This window comes from Bufo bufo, chromosome 9, assembly GCF_905171765.1.
Source record: "Bufo bufo chromosome 9, aBufBuf1.1, whole genome shotgun sequence".
NCBI lineage: Eukaryota > Metazoa > Chordata > Amphibia > Anura > Bufonidae > Bufo > Bufo bufo.
Genome location: NC_053397.1, coordinates 15,194,001 through 15,210,926, shown reverse-complemented (window position 1 = coordinate 15,210,926; position 16,926 = coordinate 15,194,001). Strand labels below are relative to the sequence as shown.

General features: G+C 48.8%; 1 protein-coding gene across 1 annotated transcript; it reads right to left on the bottom strand.

Moving 5' to 3' along the window:
• Positions 1-2,410: 2,410 nt before the first annotated feature.
• SEC61A1 (SEC61 translocon subunit alpha 1) lies at positions 2,411-12,156 on the bottom strand. Its single transcript, XM_040408593.1, has 12 exons — positions 11,972-12,156; positions 8,954-9,021; positions 8,451-8,516; positions 8,025-8,103; positions 7,732-7,863; positions 6,023-6,132; positions 5,795-5,948; positions 5,483-5,643; positions 5,115-5,312; positions 3,744-3,935; positions 3,582-3,658; positions 2,411-3,039 (listed from the first exon to the last, which is right to left on the bottom strand). Exons 1-12 carry the CDS (start codon positions 11,976-11,978, stop codon positions 2,853-2,855), a joined length of 1,431 nt encoding a protein of 476 aa, XP_040264527.1. The 5' UTR covers positions 11,979-12,156; the 3' UTR covers positions 2,411-2,852.
• Positions 12,157-16,926: the final 4,770 nt, after the last annotated feature.

Genomic DNA, 16,926 nt, shown 5'->3' with positions numbered 1-16,926 from the left:
TTTGAAATCAAATTCTGTAAAAAATGACCTGTGAAATCCGAAAGGTGCTCTTTGGAATATGGGCCCCTTTGCCCACCTAGGCTGCAAAAAAGTGTCACACATCTGGTATCTCCGTACTCAGGAGAAGTTGGGGAATGTGTTTTGGGGTGTCATTTTACATATACCCATGCTGGGTGAGATAAATATCTTGGCAAAAGACAACTTTTCCCATTTTTTTATACAAAGTTGGCATTTGACCAAGATATTTATCTCACCCAGCATGGGTATATGTAAAAAGACACCCCAAAACATATTCCTCAACTTCTCCTGAGTACGGAGATACCAGATGTGTGACACTTTTTTGCAGCCTAGGTGGGCAAAGGGGGATCATGGATCTCGTTTTTTTTGCAAAATTTTACAACTGAAAGTGAAAAATGGCATTTTTTTGCTAAAAAATCGTTAAATTTCGATTAATAACAAAAAAAGTAAAAATGTCAGCAGCAATGAAATACCACCAAATGAAAGCTCTATTAGTGAGAAGAAAAGGAGGTAAAATTCATTTGGGTGGTAAGTTGCATGACCGAGCAATAAACGGTGAAAGTAGTGTAGGTCAGAAGTGTAAAAAGTGGCCTGGTCTTTCAGGGTGTTTAAGCCATAGGGGCTGAGGTGGTTAACTCTGACACAATCAAAAATGGATCCGTCCCCCATTGACTTTCAATGGAGTTCATGACGGATCCGCCTTGGCAATGTTAAAGATAATACAACCGAATCCATTTATAACAGATGCAGGCGGTTGTATTATCAGTAACGGAAGCGTTTTTTTGCTGATCCCTGCCGGATCCAGCAAAAAAACGCTAGTGTGAAAGTAGCCTTAGTTACTCTTTTAAATGTGTGTATAACCCAATTTTGTGGGTCTAAGTGCACTGTACCCCTTCAGGTGAGAGGCTGCACTGTAAGGCCGGGGCTACACAGCGACATCTTGCACGATATTTGACACGCCGTAATTGTGACATTCGCAAAAAAAATAAAAAAATCCAGACCTGATGGATTCTGTGTCGCAGTAGCATGCAACTTTTATACCATTGCCTTTAGAGCCCATCTGTCAGCAGTTTTGTACCCATGACACTGGCTGACCTGTTACATGTGCGCTCGGCAGCTGAAGGCATCTGTGTTGGTCCCATGTTCATATGTGCCCCGAGAATTTTGGCGGGACTATCTAATGCATATGGAGGCCTCGCTATGGCAGATGATGGCTAGATGAGGTAATCGTATAGCAACTATTTTCTTCCTCTCTCCCTGTTCAGAACACATGCATGCTTGGCCCAGCATGCATGTATACATAGGGGTTGAGAGTGATAGCTGTTGGTAGAACGTATATGGCGGCTTTAGTGCTCTCTGCATAATATTGGGGGCCATCATGACCAACCCCATTAGACCGATGGCTATCTAGCAATGAGACTCTGTGGTCGCTCTGGATCTGCTGCCTGATCTCAAAAGTACAGAAGTTGTTTAAAGGTATAAAATGTAATGACTTATGTCTAGTACAAGACCTGAGGGGGCAGAGCATGACAACAATTGAATCCCTATGTCGTGCATTATGAATTACATTACCAAAACCTTTTTTTTTTCCCCATTTTCCCTGCATAGCAACAGGTTGGTAGTGAAGGGGGGGTAATGTCGCATGACTTGATCGAATCACTTTGGACACACTAAGGTCTAGTGAATACATAGGTCCGGGGGGGGAAATCAACAACTTAGGAAAGGAGGAAAATTTTAACAGCAATTATATTTATATCTATTCATTTTTCAGTCCCCCCCCCCCCCTATTTCGGAGAAATGTTCAGAGTTTTTAGAACCAATTATGGGAATGTTTAGGAATCCTTCCCCTTAAAAAAAAGTTACACCTGGGATTTATTTGACCTTCCTGCTGTTTGTTCTTTTCTTTCTCATTTATTTTGTCCGGCTAACAGAGATGGCCGCACTGCTCGGTTTCATCCTTCAACTGCCTCCAGAGCAGTGATCAGAAGCTCATGGACACGCCCCCTAAGCTGTGATAGGAAGAGCCGGGACACGCCCCCTGAGCTGTGATAGGAAGAGCCGGGACACGCCCCCTGAGCTGTGATAGGAAGAGCCGAGACACGCCCCCTGAGCTGTGATAGGAAGAGCCGAGACACGCCCCCTGAGCTGTGATAGGAAGAGCCGAGACACGCCCCCTGAGCTGTGATAGGAAGAGCCGAGACACGCCCCCTGAGCTGCCAGCTTAAAAAAAAATCTAGCAGAGCAATGAATGGGGAGATCTCTGGATCCATGGGAGGTGCAGGGCTGGTTCTAGCTTTGTTAGAAAGAGGTTGTCATGTGCTGTATGATGTCTGATTTTCATTTTTTACATTACTCAAGGGATAACCCCTTTAAATAAAAAACGTAGAACAGCTTGTTTTCAAAAGTTTTATTGCAAAAAAATGATAATACCCATCAGTTCTGCTCCGACTGTACAGACGCATTAACCGACTGGACGACTTAAGTCTATGAGAGGAGACTTAAATAGATGCCCTGTTTGTATTCATGCTCATAATTGTGAAAATTAAAATATTTATCCTGTGGGGGAAAAAAAAAAAAAAAAAAAAAAAAGCAAAAAAAGTTCTTGCACATTGTCCACAATGTTATAAAAATGGGCCGAAACAGATAAAAAGGAAAAAAACAAACAAACAGGGTTCGTTTGAGGACGTCACTGGTGAACGGACACCAACTCAGCGATGTGTCTGAGCCCCTCTGAAGTCCCTGGAACACACTTAGAACGGAGTTTTCCAAGTCACAAGATCAGATCACATCTTGGGGTCTGCAGAATCACCTTGCAAAAAGAACATGTGATGTTTTTAGAAGAGAAGCGCGCCCATGCTTCCGACCTCGCTCTGCTCCTTGACAAAGATCTCAAAGTACTGGTAGATAATGGTGACGGCCAACAGGATACCAGTTCCAGATCCTATGGCACCCAGGAAATCAGCGAGGACAGAGAGCGCTCCGATACAAAGACCACCAAAGGCAGCGGCTGTAGGGATGTACCTAAAATGGGGGGGGGAGAAAACAGATTAAGTACAGTCCATTCTTGGTCCTCAATATGCACTGGAGGCGTTGGCAGGGAAACCGACCATAGGACAGCGGTGTGACCGCCATCTATGTGCTTGCTTTACTGGAATGTGCCAGTCATGTTACTACAGGCAGCACTAAAGCAGTCTACAGATATAGGCACATAGTACTGCCTCCTAGCAAATGACAAGCGCATGCAGTACTGCCTCCATGGCTCTACTTCATATATCACTAATTAATGATAGCAGTAACTTTCCTATAGAAAACCACGTAAAGAACAAGGCAGATGGGCCGAGAAATTGTAGTCCATACAGGCAGCACTGCTGCATCAAACGATTAGAGGGTGACGTGACCTATATGTCATACCATTGCTGTGGCCAAGTAAAGAACAGCACAGATTATTGCCAATTTGAAGGTTTTACTCATTTGTATTGCATCCTGTGGGTTTTCTAAATGTTGGGCAGTTCCTTTACTTTTTACCTTACTGGAACAGAATAACCCAGCAGTAAACCCCTCACCTGTTCAGCTCGTGCACCATGGATGTCTCCCGGTGTCCTCTCATCACCATCTGCTGCTCTTTAAGCTGCTTTGCAACCTGCAGACAACAGAGCAGTCAATTAAACTGTGCATAAAAGACAAGAGGAGCGGCGCCACGTTAAGCTTCGGAGCCTGACACTTACGTCCTTTGCTGAGGAGCCAGATACTTCAATCCAGGTCTTGGAGAAGAAAGCGCAGGAGCCTAGCATAAAGACTATGTAAACTACCGCATGAACCGGATCATCCAGCACAGAACCAAACGACTCCGGCGGAGAAAGGAAATAGCACAGCCCACCCACAGGGTAGGCTCGGGCAGGTCCACCGGTGGAGGTGTCCTAAACAACGAGAGGTGAGGTTACAACACATTTCCCCTTCGTTCTTTCCATTAATGGTTATGTACGCATTTCCAAAAACTTTTTTGTCTGAATAAAACTAAAATTAAGCAACTTTGTCAAAGATTTAAAAAAAAAAGTGTCCCACCATTTCTACAGCTCCTATGCAGACTGCCTCAAATTGTGCAGTGTATTCCTGCAGTCTCACACTTTCTTCCATTTGTCCCTCACTTTGTGCTAATATGCATTTGGTAGGTTAGCAAGAAATAGAGGACAGATAGAAGGGAACTGCAGGAGCAGACTATGCAGAGTGCGATTGTCGATACCGAGACATCGGTCTGCACAGGAGCTGTAGAAACAAAACAGTAGGACCTTTCACTCGAATAGAAAATCTAAACTAAGTATACAGACACGGAGAGCGGCGCCCAGGGATCTCCCTGCACTTACTGTTATCCCTGGGCGCCGCTCCGTTCTCCCGGTATCTTCATAGTTAGGCTCCACCCAGTGGAACCTGCCGACGTCTCTTTCTCCCATGGAGTAGCACTGGCCAATCGCAGCACTTAGCTCATAGCCTGAGAGAAAAAAAAACCTCTCAGGCTATGAGCTGAGCGCTGCGATTGGCCAGCGCTACAGCATGGGAGAATGAGACGCCGGCAGGTTTCCCTGGGTGGAGCCTAACTATGAAGATACCGGAGGCTATAACCGGAGAACAGAGCGGCGCCCGGGGATAACAGTAAGTGCAGGGAGATCCCTGGGCGCCGCTCTACACGTCTGTATAGTTAGTTTAGATTTTCTATTCTAGTGAAAGGTCCTCTTTAACTAACACCTGTCCAGAGTTGCTTTATTTTCTATGCAATGAGAATTTTAAAAAAAAAATATTAAAATTGTTTGCCATGGTGGACAGTTTATAATCTGGGTTAGGCCTCATGCATGGCCATTTCCAGTCCAAAAAACACGGATCTGCAAAATGCGGATACCGGTCGTGTGCATGCCGCATTTTGCTGATAGAACTGCTCATCAGGACATGTTCTATAATTTGCCATGACATCCGTGTGCTGTCTGCAATTTTTGTGGACCCATAGAAACAAATGGGTCTGCACGCGATCAGCAAAAAATGTGGATGAGGCGTGGACCCAAAATATGGTGTGCATGAGCCCTTAACTCGGGTCTCCAGATACTTACAGACCATGTTCCCAGGAGGTTGACAAGCAGATTGCCGCTGAAGCGGGCAGACAGCATCTGAGAGATGACGTACAAGTTGGAGACCAGGGCAGACTGCAGGATGATGGGAATGTTTGAGGTGTAGAACAGCTTAATGGGGTAGGTGTTGTACTGTCCACGGTAACGTGCAGACTTGATGGGGAGGTCGACTCTGAAGCCCTGGAATACACAATGTTACAGAATTAGCAGAAGAACGAGGACGCGTTTCCATAGGAGGTAGAACCATAACACGATTTGTCCAGTCAGCAAGGTGTGGCACCCGCAGACTAGAGGACGCTCACAGAAATCCGTATTAGTATTCACTGTACAATGTGGGAGAAGGGACCCACCTGGAAGTATATGACCACGGCAAAGACAAAGATGGTGGCAATCAGATTCATGAGGTTGGGCAGGTTCTGGCGATAGAAGGCTTCCCGGAGGGCGCGGACTTTATCAGTACGAGTGGCAAGCAGATGGAAGAGGGCAATGATGGCTCCCTCGAACTCTGTGCCTGAAAAAGGAGATACAAACCACAATCAGAAGAAGCTAATGCACAACTATGAATGTATAATCCAGTAAAAAAAATCTATACACTATAAAACGACTTGTATGTTCTGCCATATATACAAATATATGTATGCTGCCTATCTCCGCTCCCTTACCTCTACCAGTGTTCACTGTGGTTGGGCTGAAGGCTTTCCATACAATGGTCTCACAGATATTAGTAGCAATGAAGAGAGAGATACCAGATCCCAGACCGTAGCCCTTCTGGAGCAGCTCATCCAGAAGTAAAACAATCAGACCGGCAACGAAGAGCTGGAGGCAAGAAAAAAGGCCTGGTTAGTCTGAGGCAAAAGGGGGACAGCAAAACATATGGAACAAAGTGTTACCTGGATAGTAATGAGCAGACAGATGCCAGCACCCATCTCAGAGGGATCCCCGTACATGCCAGTCATGACGTACACAATGGCCTGACCGATGGTGATGATCATACCAAACACTGAAGGAAAGGAAGGAAGATTACGTCCGTGCAAACCCAGATATCAATAATAAGTGCAGATGCTACGTCTCAACAATGGAATGTGCTGATGTGTGAACAGGCTCGTCTCACAGGGTCCTACAGTCTTAACTCTGGCTCCATTTTACATTATTTTCCAGTTTTCAGAAGGCGAACAGCATTGTGAACTCTGGAGGAGTTATTCTGGCTGCAATGCTGAAGCCCAGAGACATGGACTGTGTGTTGAACAGAAAATGTTAAGCCTACGTTATTAATTAGCCTCATCTTAACTCTTTAAAGGGGGTTCTCCGGGCATTAAGAAAAAAAAATAAAAAAAAAAAAATACTAAAAATACTTAAATTATAATAATATATTCCAAAATACCTTTCATTAGCTATAATGGCTTGTTTTGTCTAGGGAGCAATCAGGGGAAATAAAATGGCGCCGTCCTATTAATACACACAAAATCTGTTCTAATCACAGAGGACGACAAGTTACTTCACAACACTGAGCTAAAGAGCTGCCTCATCCTCCTCTCTGCTCGTCAGGGATTATGATTAGAGGTGAGCAAATTTCATTTTTTGAAATTGGTTCACTGGTAAAAGGTGAATTGTGTTATGGATTCAGTTACCACGGACCATAACGCAATTCTATGACGGAATGCATTCCGTTACTCATTTCGTCATAATAGAAGTCTATGGCCTGCATAACGGATCCGTCCCATTTCCGTTATGCAAGAGGACTCCCCTGCATAAATGAAACAAGACGGATGCAGCCCATAGACTTCTATTATAATGGAAGGAGTAACAGAATTGCGTTATGGTCCGTGGTAACGGAATCCATAACTCAATTCACCTTTTACCAGTAAACGAATTTCAAAATATGAAATTCGCTCATCTCTAATTATGATCCTGAATACAGTTTAATATGATCTTCAGCTGGATCTCTGTAGGAATGAAGTTCATGAGGAGACATGAAGTAGAGGAGGGAGAGCAGCAGCACTTGTATGCAGTCTCCGTTACCACAGTCCGTCCTCTCTGTACTTCATGTCTCCTCATGAACTCCATTCCTACAGAGATCCAGCTGAAGATCATATTAAACTGTATTGAGGATCATAATCCCTGATGAGCAGAGAGGAGGATGAGGCAGCTCTTTAGCGCAGTGTTGTGAAGTAACTTGTCCTGCTGTGCAATTGGGACAGATTGTGTGTGTATTAATAGGACAGCGGCCATTTTATTTCTCCTAATTGATAGGTGTCCAATACCTAGAAACCCACCAATAAGCAACCGAATTGGAACTGAACTGCACTATGCTGACATCTACACAGTGTAGGAGCCTTCTGCTGCTTCCACTCTGTCTACTGTATAGTTTCCAACCCAAAACAGTTGGTGAGGGCGGTGGGTGTCGAACCCACACATCTGATACAGATGACCTATCCTGAGGATAGGCCTTCAATATTTGTAGCCTGGACCTTAAAAGCTTCTGCAAATCCAGCAGACGCCGGTCAGGTGCCCAGTTGTCACAGATAAGAAGATGGAAGTGGTTTAAAAGTGCATCCGTCTTTCTCTAGAATACATAGCGCTCAGTACATGGCTGACTTACATTTCTGTGCTCCATTGAACAGAGCTCTGTCTTTTGGTGTGTCTCCAACCTCAATGATCTTGGCACCGGCCAGGAGCTGCATGATGAGGCCAGAGGTGACGATGGGAGAGATACCCAACTCCATTAAGGTACCTGTAAAATAGGAAGAATGTAGAGCAGTTAGTGCACCATACTAGAGTCTCTGCAGGTCTCCTGTACCATTCAGTGTCAGGAGCCTGGGGAAAACAACACCCCATCAGCAAGAATTGTCCCACCCATGATGTCAGCGCACAGAACACCAGCCGGTCACCTACCTCTGTTGGAAGCCAGGATAACTCTCATCCAGTAAAAGGGATCTGCAGAGTCTGATGACATTATACCAAAGAGGGGAATCTAAAAAAAACAAGTGACAAATCCTTAAAAAGGGAGGAATCTACTAAGATCAGCACAGAGCCAGAGCTGCAGTACATGATATAGCAGGGGGTAGGCAACCCCCGACACTCCAGCTGTTGTGAAACTACAACTCCCAGCGTGCATATTTGCTCTGCTCTTCTCAGAACTCCCATAGAAATGAATGGAGTACTCTGGGAATTGTAGTTTGACAACAGCTGGAGTGATATAGCTCCACAGCCCCTTCACTGCAGTACCAGACACGGCCAAGGCTGCGGCGTAAGAGCGGGTCCCCGCAGCTACCCCCACTGAGTAAATGCATGGTGGAAGCAGTAACCTGCTGTGCTTACCTGGCAGCATACTAAGAAGATGAACAGGGTGATCGCCGTCCATAATACTTTTTCTTTAAATTGGATCTGGAGAGAATAAATACACAACATTAATACAAGAGTCAATAAGTAAATCTCGTGCAAACACACAAAGTGTTGACGTGGCCCTCTGGCTTCCTTACAAGTGCACCAATGTTTCCCTCTACGGCACTCATCCCTATCAGTAGGAATTACTGAATTAGGGCTCATGCAAACAGCCGTAGTCACAGATACTGGCCGCATACGTTCCACATTTTGCCGAACGGAACTTCCTTCCCTCTGCAGAACTGTCCTATCCTTGTCCGCAAAACGGGCAGGAATAGGACATGTTCGATTTTTTTTGCAGGGTCGCAGAACGGACATACGGATGGCTCATTCACACTGAACACAAGCCCTTACTGCCTGGGGATGATGGGACTTATATTCTGCATGATGTAAATGCCATTGGATACAACACAGTTTTTGCCCCATGCATCGTCACCTACCTTTCTTTCTGGCTTTTGGATCTCTGGCAATATCGCACAGAACGGCTTAATTACTTCAAGAAATTTGACTGTTGAGAGAGAAAAAGAAATAAAGTTTTAATAACTTCACAATAATGATTTTTTATTTGCTTTGCTCCTGTGCACCTCCGCGGCTGCGCTGTATACTAGAAGTGGCTGATAAGACGACACCATATCAACAAATAAACCTTACTGCGCTACAGAGATCAAATATTTGCCGAAGTGAAGCTCGTGGACTGACGTGTGCCTGGCGACAGCGGATTTTGGACTGACGTGTCCCCGGTGACAGCTGATTACACTGGCGGTGAACGTATCCATTAATCTCATTCACAGATTACCCAATACAATAATTACATATATATCTGTACACATTACAGATTAAATCGCCTGAACCCACCGCTCTGGGCTGTCCGACCATTTAATGTATGTGGGGAGACCTCAACTCTCCCCCAATGTGAAGTAGGGGGGGGGGGGGGGGGGGGGGGGAGATGGGTAATGATTAATTTCAACAAATCTGATCCTTTGTTTTCCCAGGTGATAAGCCGCCCCCTGAGGTGCCCGACAGCTGCTTATTGCCCTCTCCCCACTGAGAACACATGCATGCTCAGCCGAACTCAGCATGCAATGGTTCCGGAGAAATAGTTGTCGACCAAACGGCCGCTACCCAAGGTGTACAGCCGTGATGAGTCCTGCAAAGAGACCCTTTGGTTCCATCACTGCAGGAAGAGTCCAGGTCTCAAACCTGTGGGCCTCCGGCTATCACAAACCTATGACTACCAGTACGCCCCAAGAGCCAGCGGTGTCAGAATTGCATTTTTTTTTTTACAAACTGGATAGCAACAGGATTGATAGCACCGGACCAGTTCACGCACAGGGGGGGTTCGATAGCACCGGACCAGTTCACGCACAGGGGGGGGGTTCGATAGCACCGGACCAGTTCACGCACAGGGGGGGGGTTCGATAGCACCGGACCAGTTCACGCACAGGGGGGGTTCGATAGCACCGGACCAGTTCACGCACAGGGGGGGGGGGGTTCGATAGCACCGGACCAGTTCACGCACAGGGGGGGGGGGGGTTCGATAGCACCGGACCAGTTCACGCACAGGGGGGGGGGTTCGATAGCACCGGACCAGTTCACGCACAGGGGGGGGGGTTCGATAGCACCGGACCAGTTCACGCACAGGGGGGGTTCGATAGCACCGGACCAGTTCACGCACAGGGGGGGGTTCGATAGCACCGGACCAGTTCACGCACAGGGGGGGTTCGATAGCACCGGACCAGTTCACGCACAGGGGGGGTTCGATAGCACCGGACCAGTTCATGCACAGGGGGGGTGGGGGGGGGGGGTTCGATAGCCCCGGACCAGTTCACGCACGGGGGGGGGGTTCGATAGCACCGGACCAGTTCACGCACAGGGGGGGGGGGGGGGGGGGGTTCGATAGCACCGGACCAGTTCACGCACAGGGGGGGTTCGATAGCACCGGACCAGTTCACGCACAGGGGGGGTTCGATAGCACCGGACCAGTTCACGCACAGGGGGGGTTCGATAGCACCGGACCTGTTCACGACCAGGACAGCGGTGGTGAGGAGACAGGGGCAGGATTTTGATACAGAGCACATTACAATAAAAAGTGGATAAGACCTGGCTGACGTTGCACGGCCTGGGGGCAGCGGCACATATTTCTACTATGCCCTTACATGTACTGAACACGTGATGGAGGGTCTGACAGCTGAATGCACCTCATAGACGCGGCTCTATCTAATCCTAACATGAGAGCCCTGCAAAAGGCGCGGGTTTATTAGGGTGAAGCACGGCTCATATCATTAGACATTATGCAATTTCCATTGGTCTCCAGTGGGGTCAGAATACCCAGCAGCTGACTGCGATGTGTGACCCGGCAGAAGCTCAGGTCACACACACTGCCGACTCGTCCGCACCTTCCCTGACCTCACATGACTTCCGGCACTCCTGGCGGCCGCTCTGTATGATAAAGTAACACTCCGCAGGAAGACAATTGAAGAAGCAAAGAAATCCCTGTGATGTTCCCGCTGTGGGGACCCGCCGACGCCAACGGGCGCTCATGTAATACAGGTTAAGGCCTCTATCACGCATCAGGGCCCACTCACGTAATCATTCGCACATCAGTCATTTTTCTCTGACCGTGGGTTGGCGGTAACACAGCGGAAACATACGCTATACTGTCCGCGATTACGGATCCCTCACGCACACTATAGCCTATCTGTCCGTGAAACATAGGAACACAACGCGGATACCTGCCAGGTTTGGTCAGTGGTTTTCACGGATCATTGCTAGGAGATGCTCTGGAAACTGTCAGCCTAGCAGTGCCCGGACCAAACATGGAGGGCCAAAAAACGGATGCATGGACCAAACACGGATCAGCCGCTGAGCGCTGACCATCTTGTCACAGATGTCATCAAGGAGACGGACGTGTAAGAGAAGCCTACCGCTTCTCCTGAGCAGGTGACACCCCCGCCCCAATGTGGACATGCCATTAAAATGGGTCGTCAGCCCCAAACCAAAGGAAACCTGCTGCGTCCAACATTTGCAGCTTACGCTCATCTCCAGAATGATCTAGAAAAGACAGCCGCGATGGACAATCACCCCCATCATTCTGATGATCTTCCCTGGCCGATGACCTGACGGTAAAAACCATCAATCTCAGTCGCTGACCTTAAATAACGGAAAATGAAAGGAAATCCGCTCCGAGCAAAATGTTTTAGGTCGAATGTAGAAATCCACCAAAACTGATCATTTTCAATGGGAAATATGTGCCCCTCCCTGAGGGATGTTGCATAAGTCTTCACACCCGGGTGGTTTTATAATAAGGAGGAAGCTGGAGGGATAATACAGGGAAGCTATGGGGCCCTCATATAAACTATACGGGACATATCCTCCATATATATCATGGCCTCCGAGGAGAGCTCCATCCCCGGGGGTACAGTCCGTCCCCTCCCCTCAGGGGCGCTGCGGATACTCACTGCCCATGGCCGCGGCGGTCGGGGGGCTGCAGGAGGCCGGGTTGCTGGTGTGGATGCTCGGCGCTCTCTCTTCGGACTGACTGGCCTCCGCCGCTCTCAGCACTGAAGAAGCTCCCTAGACACGTCACCGAACACCGCTCACCCACACGTCAGTCACCGGAAGAGAGAAAAATCCCGGCGACTTCCGCTTCCTGCCACGCTCAGCGGCATTCCTCACGGCTGACCGAAGGCTAAGGCGGCCATCTTGAGTGCTGGCAGCTGCGTCTCTAAATCGAAAGAATTGTCCCACCCGTTGAGGAGGAAGGGGAGAATTCGGAGCTCGTAGTGACTGAAAATGAACGGCTGCTCTGGGGAGGTACGGCCTAGTCGGTCTTTAACGCTGTCCTAGGCGAGAGCTCGATTCAGACGGGCCCGTTTCCAAGATGGCAGATGGGAGCAGCCGCTCGCTATGACGTCATTTCCGTTCCGGCTTTGAGGGTGGCGTGTGAGAGCGCTGACTGGCGCTTCTGTGATTGGCTGGTAGGGAGTCGTCATCGTCCGAACGGAAGGAGCCATTTTGGGTTTGGGCAGTTCAGGATGGACACGTCCCTTTTGTTCAGCTGCTGTAGGGAGGGGGCTGTAAAGGCTGTGAAGGGGGAGCAGTGGAGCTGTAGGTGGCGCTATCGAGAGCGGATAAAGTTGGCCATTGAAGCTGTGATAGAGGTATACCCTGTAACATTATATTAAAGGGGTTGTGTCACCAGCAAATGGCATTTATCATGTAGAGAAAGTTAACACAATGCACTTACTAATGTATTGTGAATGTCCATATCGCCTCTTGCTGGCTGGATTCATTTTTCCACTGTATTATACATGGCTCGTTTCCATGGTTACAGCCACCCTGCAATCCAGTGTCGGCCTATGCACGCTCCCGGACACCAGCGAGGCCGACACTTTTTCCTACAGTGTACAAGCACGACCACGACCACTGCTGGCAAAATGAATCCAGCCAGCAAAGGAAGCTATATGGACAATCACACTACATTAAAGTGATCTGTCACCAGATTTAACCCTATTAAGCTAGCTGACATTAGCGATGTGCTAAACCTGACTAGCCTATTCCCACTTTTATCTATGCTCCCGTTACGCCGTTCTCCTACCTTTGTCGCCTCCCTCCAAGTCCTGATTGACAGGGCCAGGCAGCGCTCGCATCCGTCTGCCAGCCCCGTGCTCTGGTGAAATCTCGCGCCGTTCGGTATTCGGCGCAGGCGCAGCGAGGAAGCTGGCAGCTTGTGAGCGTCTTTCCCTCACCTCGCCTGCGCCGTTCAGCGCCAGAATTCACCAGAGCACAGGGGGGTTTGTATTAAAGGGGTTATCTGAGACTATAAACTGTCCCCCCCCCCCCCCATATTTCGGACCCCTCAAATTGAATATACTTACCCACGCCTAGTCCCCGCACCGCCGCTGCAGCTTCTCCCTGTGCGCGGATGAAAACATCTGGGGTCGGGCAGCTAATGGCATGCAGGGACGAGCCTCCCTAGCATCGCGGGTGACGCTAGGGAGGCTCGTCCCCGTCACCGCCTGCCATTGGCTGCTCATCCCCCGACACCGGATGTTTTCATCCGCGCACAGGGAGAAGCAGCGGCGGCGGTGAAGGAACCAGGAGTGGGGTAAGTATATTCATTGTGAGGGGCCTGGCATATGGGGGGGGGGCTTTTTCTACTCTTGGATAACCCCTTTAACGTTCTCTACATGATAAATGCCATTTGCTGAAGTAAGACAACCCCTTTAAGCGTTACTATAAATGATGGCGATGCCCACAAAAGGTATTATACTGCGCATGAACGGTCCGGGGTTTTCCCTGTGCATGTGCAAGATGTATGAATGTTTTCAGGTCACTATCAGTGATGGTCAGTTCGCAGTGTTCGCCAACGAACACATGCGGGCTGCCATCTTGACCCGTCCGGCGATGCACAGGTAAGCCCTTACCTGTGTCGGGAGCCGGTCTGAAATCAAATGCGATCACCGGGAGCAGGCAGTTCCGAGAACAGCCCGATGAAGGCACCCGGCGGCTGTTCTCGGAAGTGCCTGCTCCCGGTGACCGCATTTGATTTCAGACCGCATCCGCTCGCCAGCTCCATTAAACTGTATGGGACTGCAGGAAAAAAAACGAGGGCTGAACGGCCTCCAGCCCTTCTATAGAGACGAATGGAGCTGACACGTGCATGTGCGACCGCATTCACTCTGGGGACTTCGGGACGCATTTTTGTGGTCAGCGGTGGTCCCAGCAGTCGTATGCCCACTGATCAGATACTCTAATGTTTTTGTTAGGGGTAAATGCTGTACATGACCCTTTCCACCTCCAGTATTGCACACGGGTGGCATTCACACCAGCGGACTGTAGAAGTGAGATAACGTCAGCACACAGCGGCGCTTTCTTACCGCATAACCTTGGACCTTGATTCCTGCTCCTAGAGAATCTGTTTAGATCCTGTCCACTCGCCATACGCCGGATTGTTATCTACTTTTAAGAGCTGTTTTCATGGAAAATTAAATTGCAGCGCAGTAGCTTTTCCTTTTCCGTGTAAGCTACGACCATAGTGACAGCCGAAGTGCCACCAGTAGCTGCGGCATCAGAGTGACCTCCACAAATAATACGTGCCATAGCACTGGGACTATGTTCTTTGCTGCCAGTAGGTCCAAATATTCTGATCTAGCTAATTTACATGAATATATTGTAAGAAGGAATCATCGTGGATGGAAGGTACGTGTCACCGAGGTTCCTGGCCTCGGAGAAGTAAGAGCCGGTATTTTATGTGTCAGCGGCAGCTATTGCTAAGGGTGCATTCACATCACCGTTTAGCTTTCCGTTCTTCTGATCCGTCAAAAGAAGAGAGAGAGAAAAAAAATGGATCCTGTAAAAAATCGGATCCTGTTGCATCAGTAAGGGCTCATGCATACGACCGTATGCCCTCCGAGACATACAGTCCATGAGCGGCCCATATGTCCCGGAGCGGCATACATCGTGCGCACGGGAGCACACAGCATCATAGCTTACTATGATGCTGTGCGCATCAGGTCGCCCGCAGGGCTATTGTCCCGCACTCATAATATCATATGAGTGCGGGACAATAGTCCCAGGGGCGGGATGATGCGCACAGCATCATAGTAAGCTATGATGCTGTGTGCTCCCGTGCGCACGATGCATGCCGCTCCGGGACATATGGCGCGCTCACAGACCGTATGTCTCGGAGGGCATACGGTCGTGTTTAGGAGCCCTTATGCATAGGATCCATTTTTTTTACATATCCAGTAAAAAAAACGGATCCTGTTGCATCAGTTGTCATCCGTTTGAGCTATTGCCGTCTGAGATCCGTTTTTTTAGATGGAAACAAAAGTACTGCATGCAGTTTTTTCCCGTGTAAAAAACGGATCTCAGACAGAAATGGATTAAATGGATGACAACTGATGCAACAGGATCCGTTTTTTTTTTTACTGGATCCTGATTTTTTTTTCTCTCTTCTGACGGATCAGAAGAACGGAAAGCTAAACGGTGATGTGAATGCACCCTCACTGACACCTTGAGATTTAGCATGGCTGATCCTGGACGGCTCTTACTGGGAGTACTGGGTGGGTGACTACTCCCCATGTTCCAGGCTGGGTTTTGCTAGGCATAAAAACCAGCCAGCACTGCCAGGTGTGGAGGATTTACCTCCCTCAGTGGAGCTCAGGAGTCTGTGTGCTGTGAACTGAAGGCTGTGCTGGGATTTGAGGTTTGAGTCGGGCTTGAGGACTCAGGCCGGCGAACAGGCCGCCTATGGACTTGATGAGGCTGAACTGCTAACAGGGTGTGAATTAACACCCAAGAGAAAAGGTGACTTTTATTGTTTATGGACTTTCCTTGTGTGTGAACAAACACCAAGCCACCTGCGTTTTGTGATAAACCTTATCTGCACTTTGTTATACACCAATGTGTGAATAAATATCGCTGTTTGATTCAAGAACTGTGTACTTTGCCTCTATACTTCATCCGCTAGTCCTAACTACCAGAGCGAATCCCCACAATTGGTGGAGGATGCGGGCAAGCGCAGTGAGGCTGGCGTAAACGCCAAAATATTTTTGGGCACAGTTGTATGTCGTCAAACCAGTTGCTGCTACAACACGTGATGGCTTTGCAGACAGCAGGGGCAACCCCAAGCGTCTATGATGCCCGGAAAGCAGTTTGTGCAGCGATCCCTAAGATGACACCCGCAGACGACATCGAAACCTACCTGGCGATGTACGAGAAAGTGGCCACCAGGGAAAAGCTGCCCCGAGACCAGTGGGCTGAGGTCGTCGCTCCTTTCCTGGCATCAGAGTAACAGCAGGTGTATTTCGACTTGCCCCCCCCCCCCCAGGAGGCTCCCCCTATGGGCCGGACCCAGTTAATCTGCTGGCGGTGTTAGGAATTTGGCCACACAGGGCTGAGTGTTCTCATCGGGTTGAGCCCATGGACACTAATTGTGGTTACCGAAAATCGCTATATGCTAGGAAACTGTGTGCCACAGGTACCCCGGAGGCTCTAGACCACTTGTGCCAGGTGGAAGCGGAGGCGCTGCTGGACTCGGGGAGCTTGGTGACCCTGGTAAGGGCTACCCTGGTGCGGTCCGCTGAGTATACTGGCCGGAAAGTTGGGGTGATGTGCATTCATGGAGACTTGAAAGACTACCCCACCGCGCTGGTGTCTCTAACCACGGTGGCCGGCAGGTGGACCCACGAAGTGGCAGTCGCCACAAATCTCCACTATGAACTCATAATAGGGAGAGACTTTCCAGGTTTCCTTGCCCTATGGCCGGTTGTGAGAGTTAAGGATACCAATGAGACAGGAATAAGCCCAGGAAATTGGCCTTGTTCAGGGGGACGGCCAGAACCCTGGGAACCCAAAGCCAAAGGGCCAGCAGTAGGGGTGACCGCCACTTTGGTGGAAGAGGGGGAGA

What these genes read in the sequence shown, in the direction of transcription:
- SEC61A1 (XM_040408593.1), bottom strand. An exon ending in CACAGTGAACACTGGTAGAG is followed by an intron (nt 5,644 to 5,794) that starts GTAAGGGAGCGG and finishes CTCCTTTTTCAG; the next exon opens with GCACAGAGTTCGAGGGAGCC. An exon ending in CCGTGGTCATATACTTCCAG is followed by an intron (nt 5,313 to 5,482) that starts GTGGGTCCCTTC and finishes TGTGTATTCCAG; the next exon opens with GGCTTCAGAGTCGACCTCCC.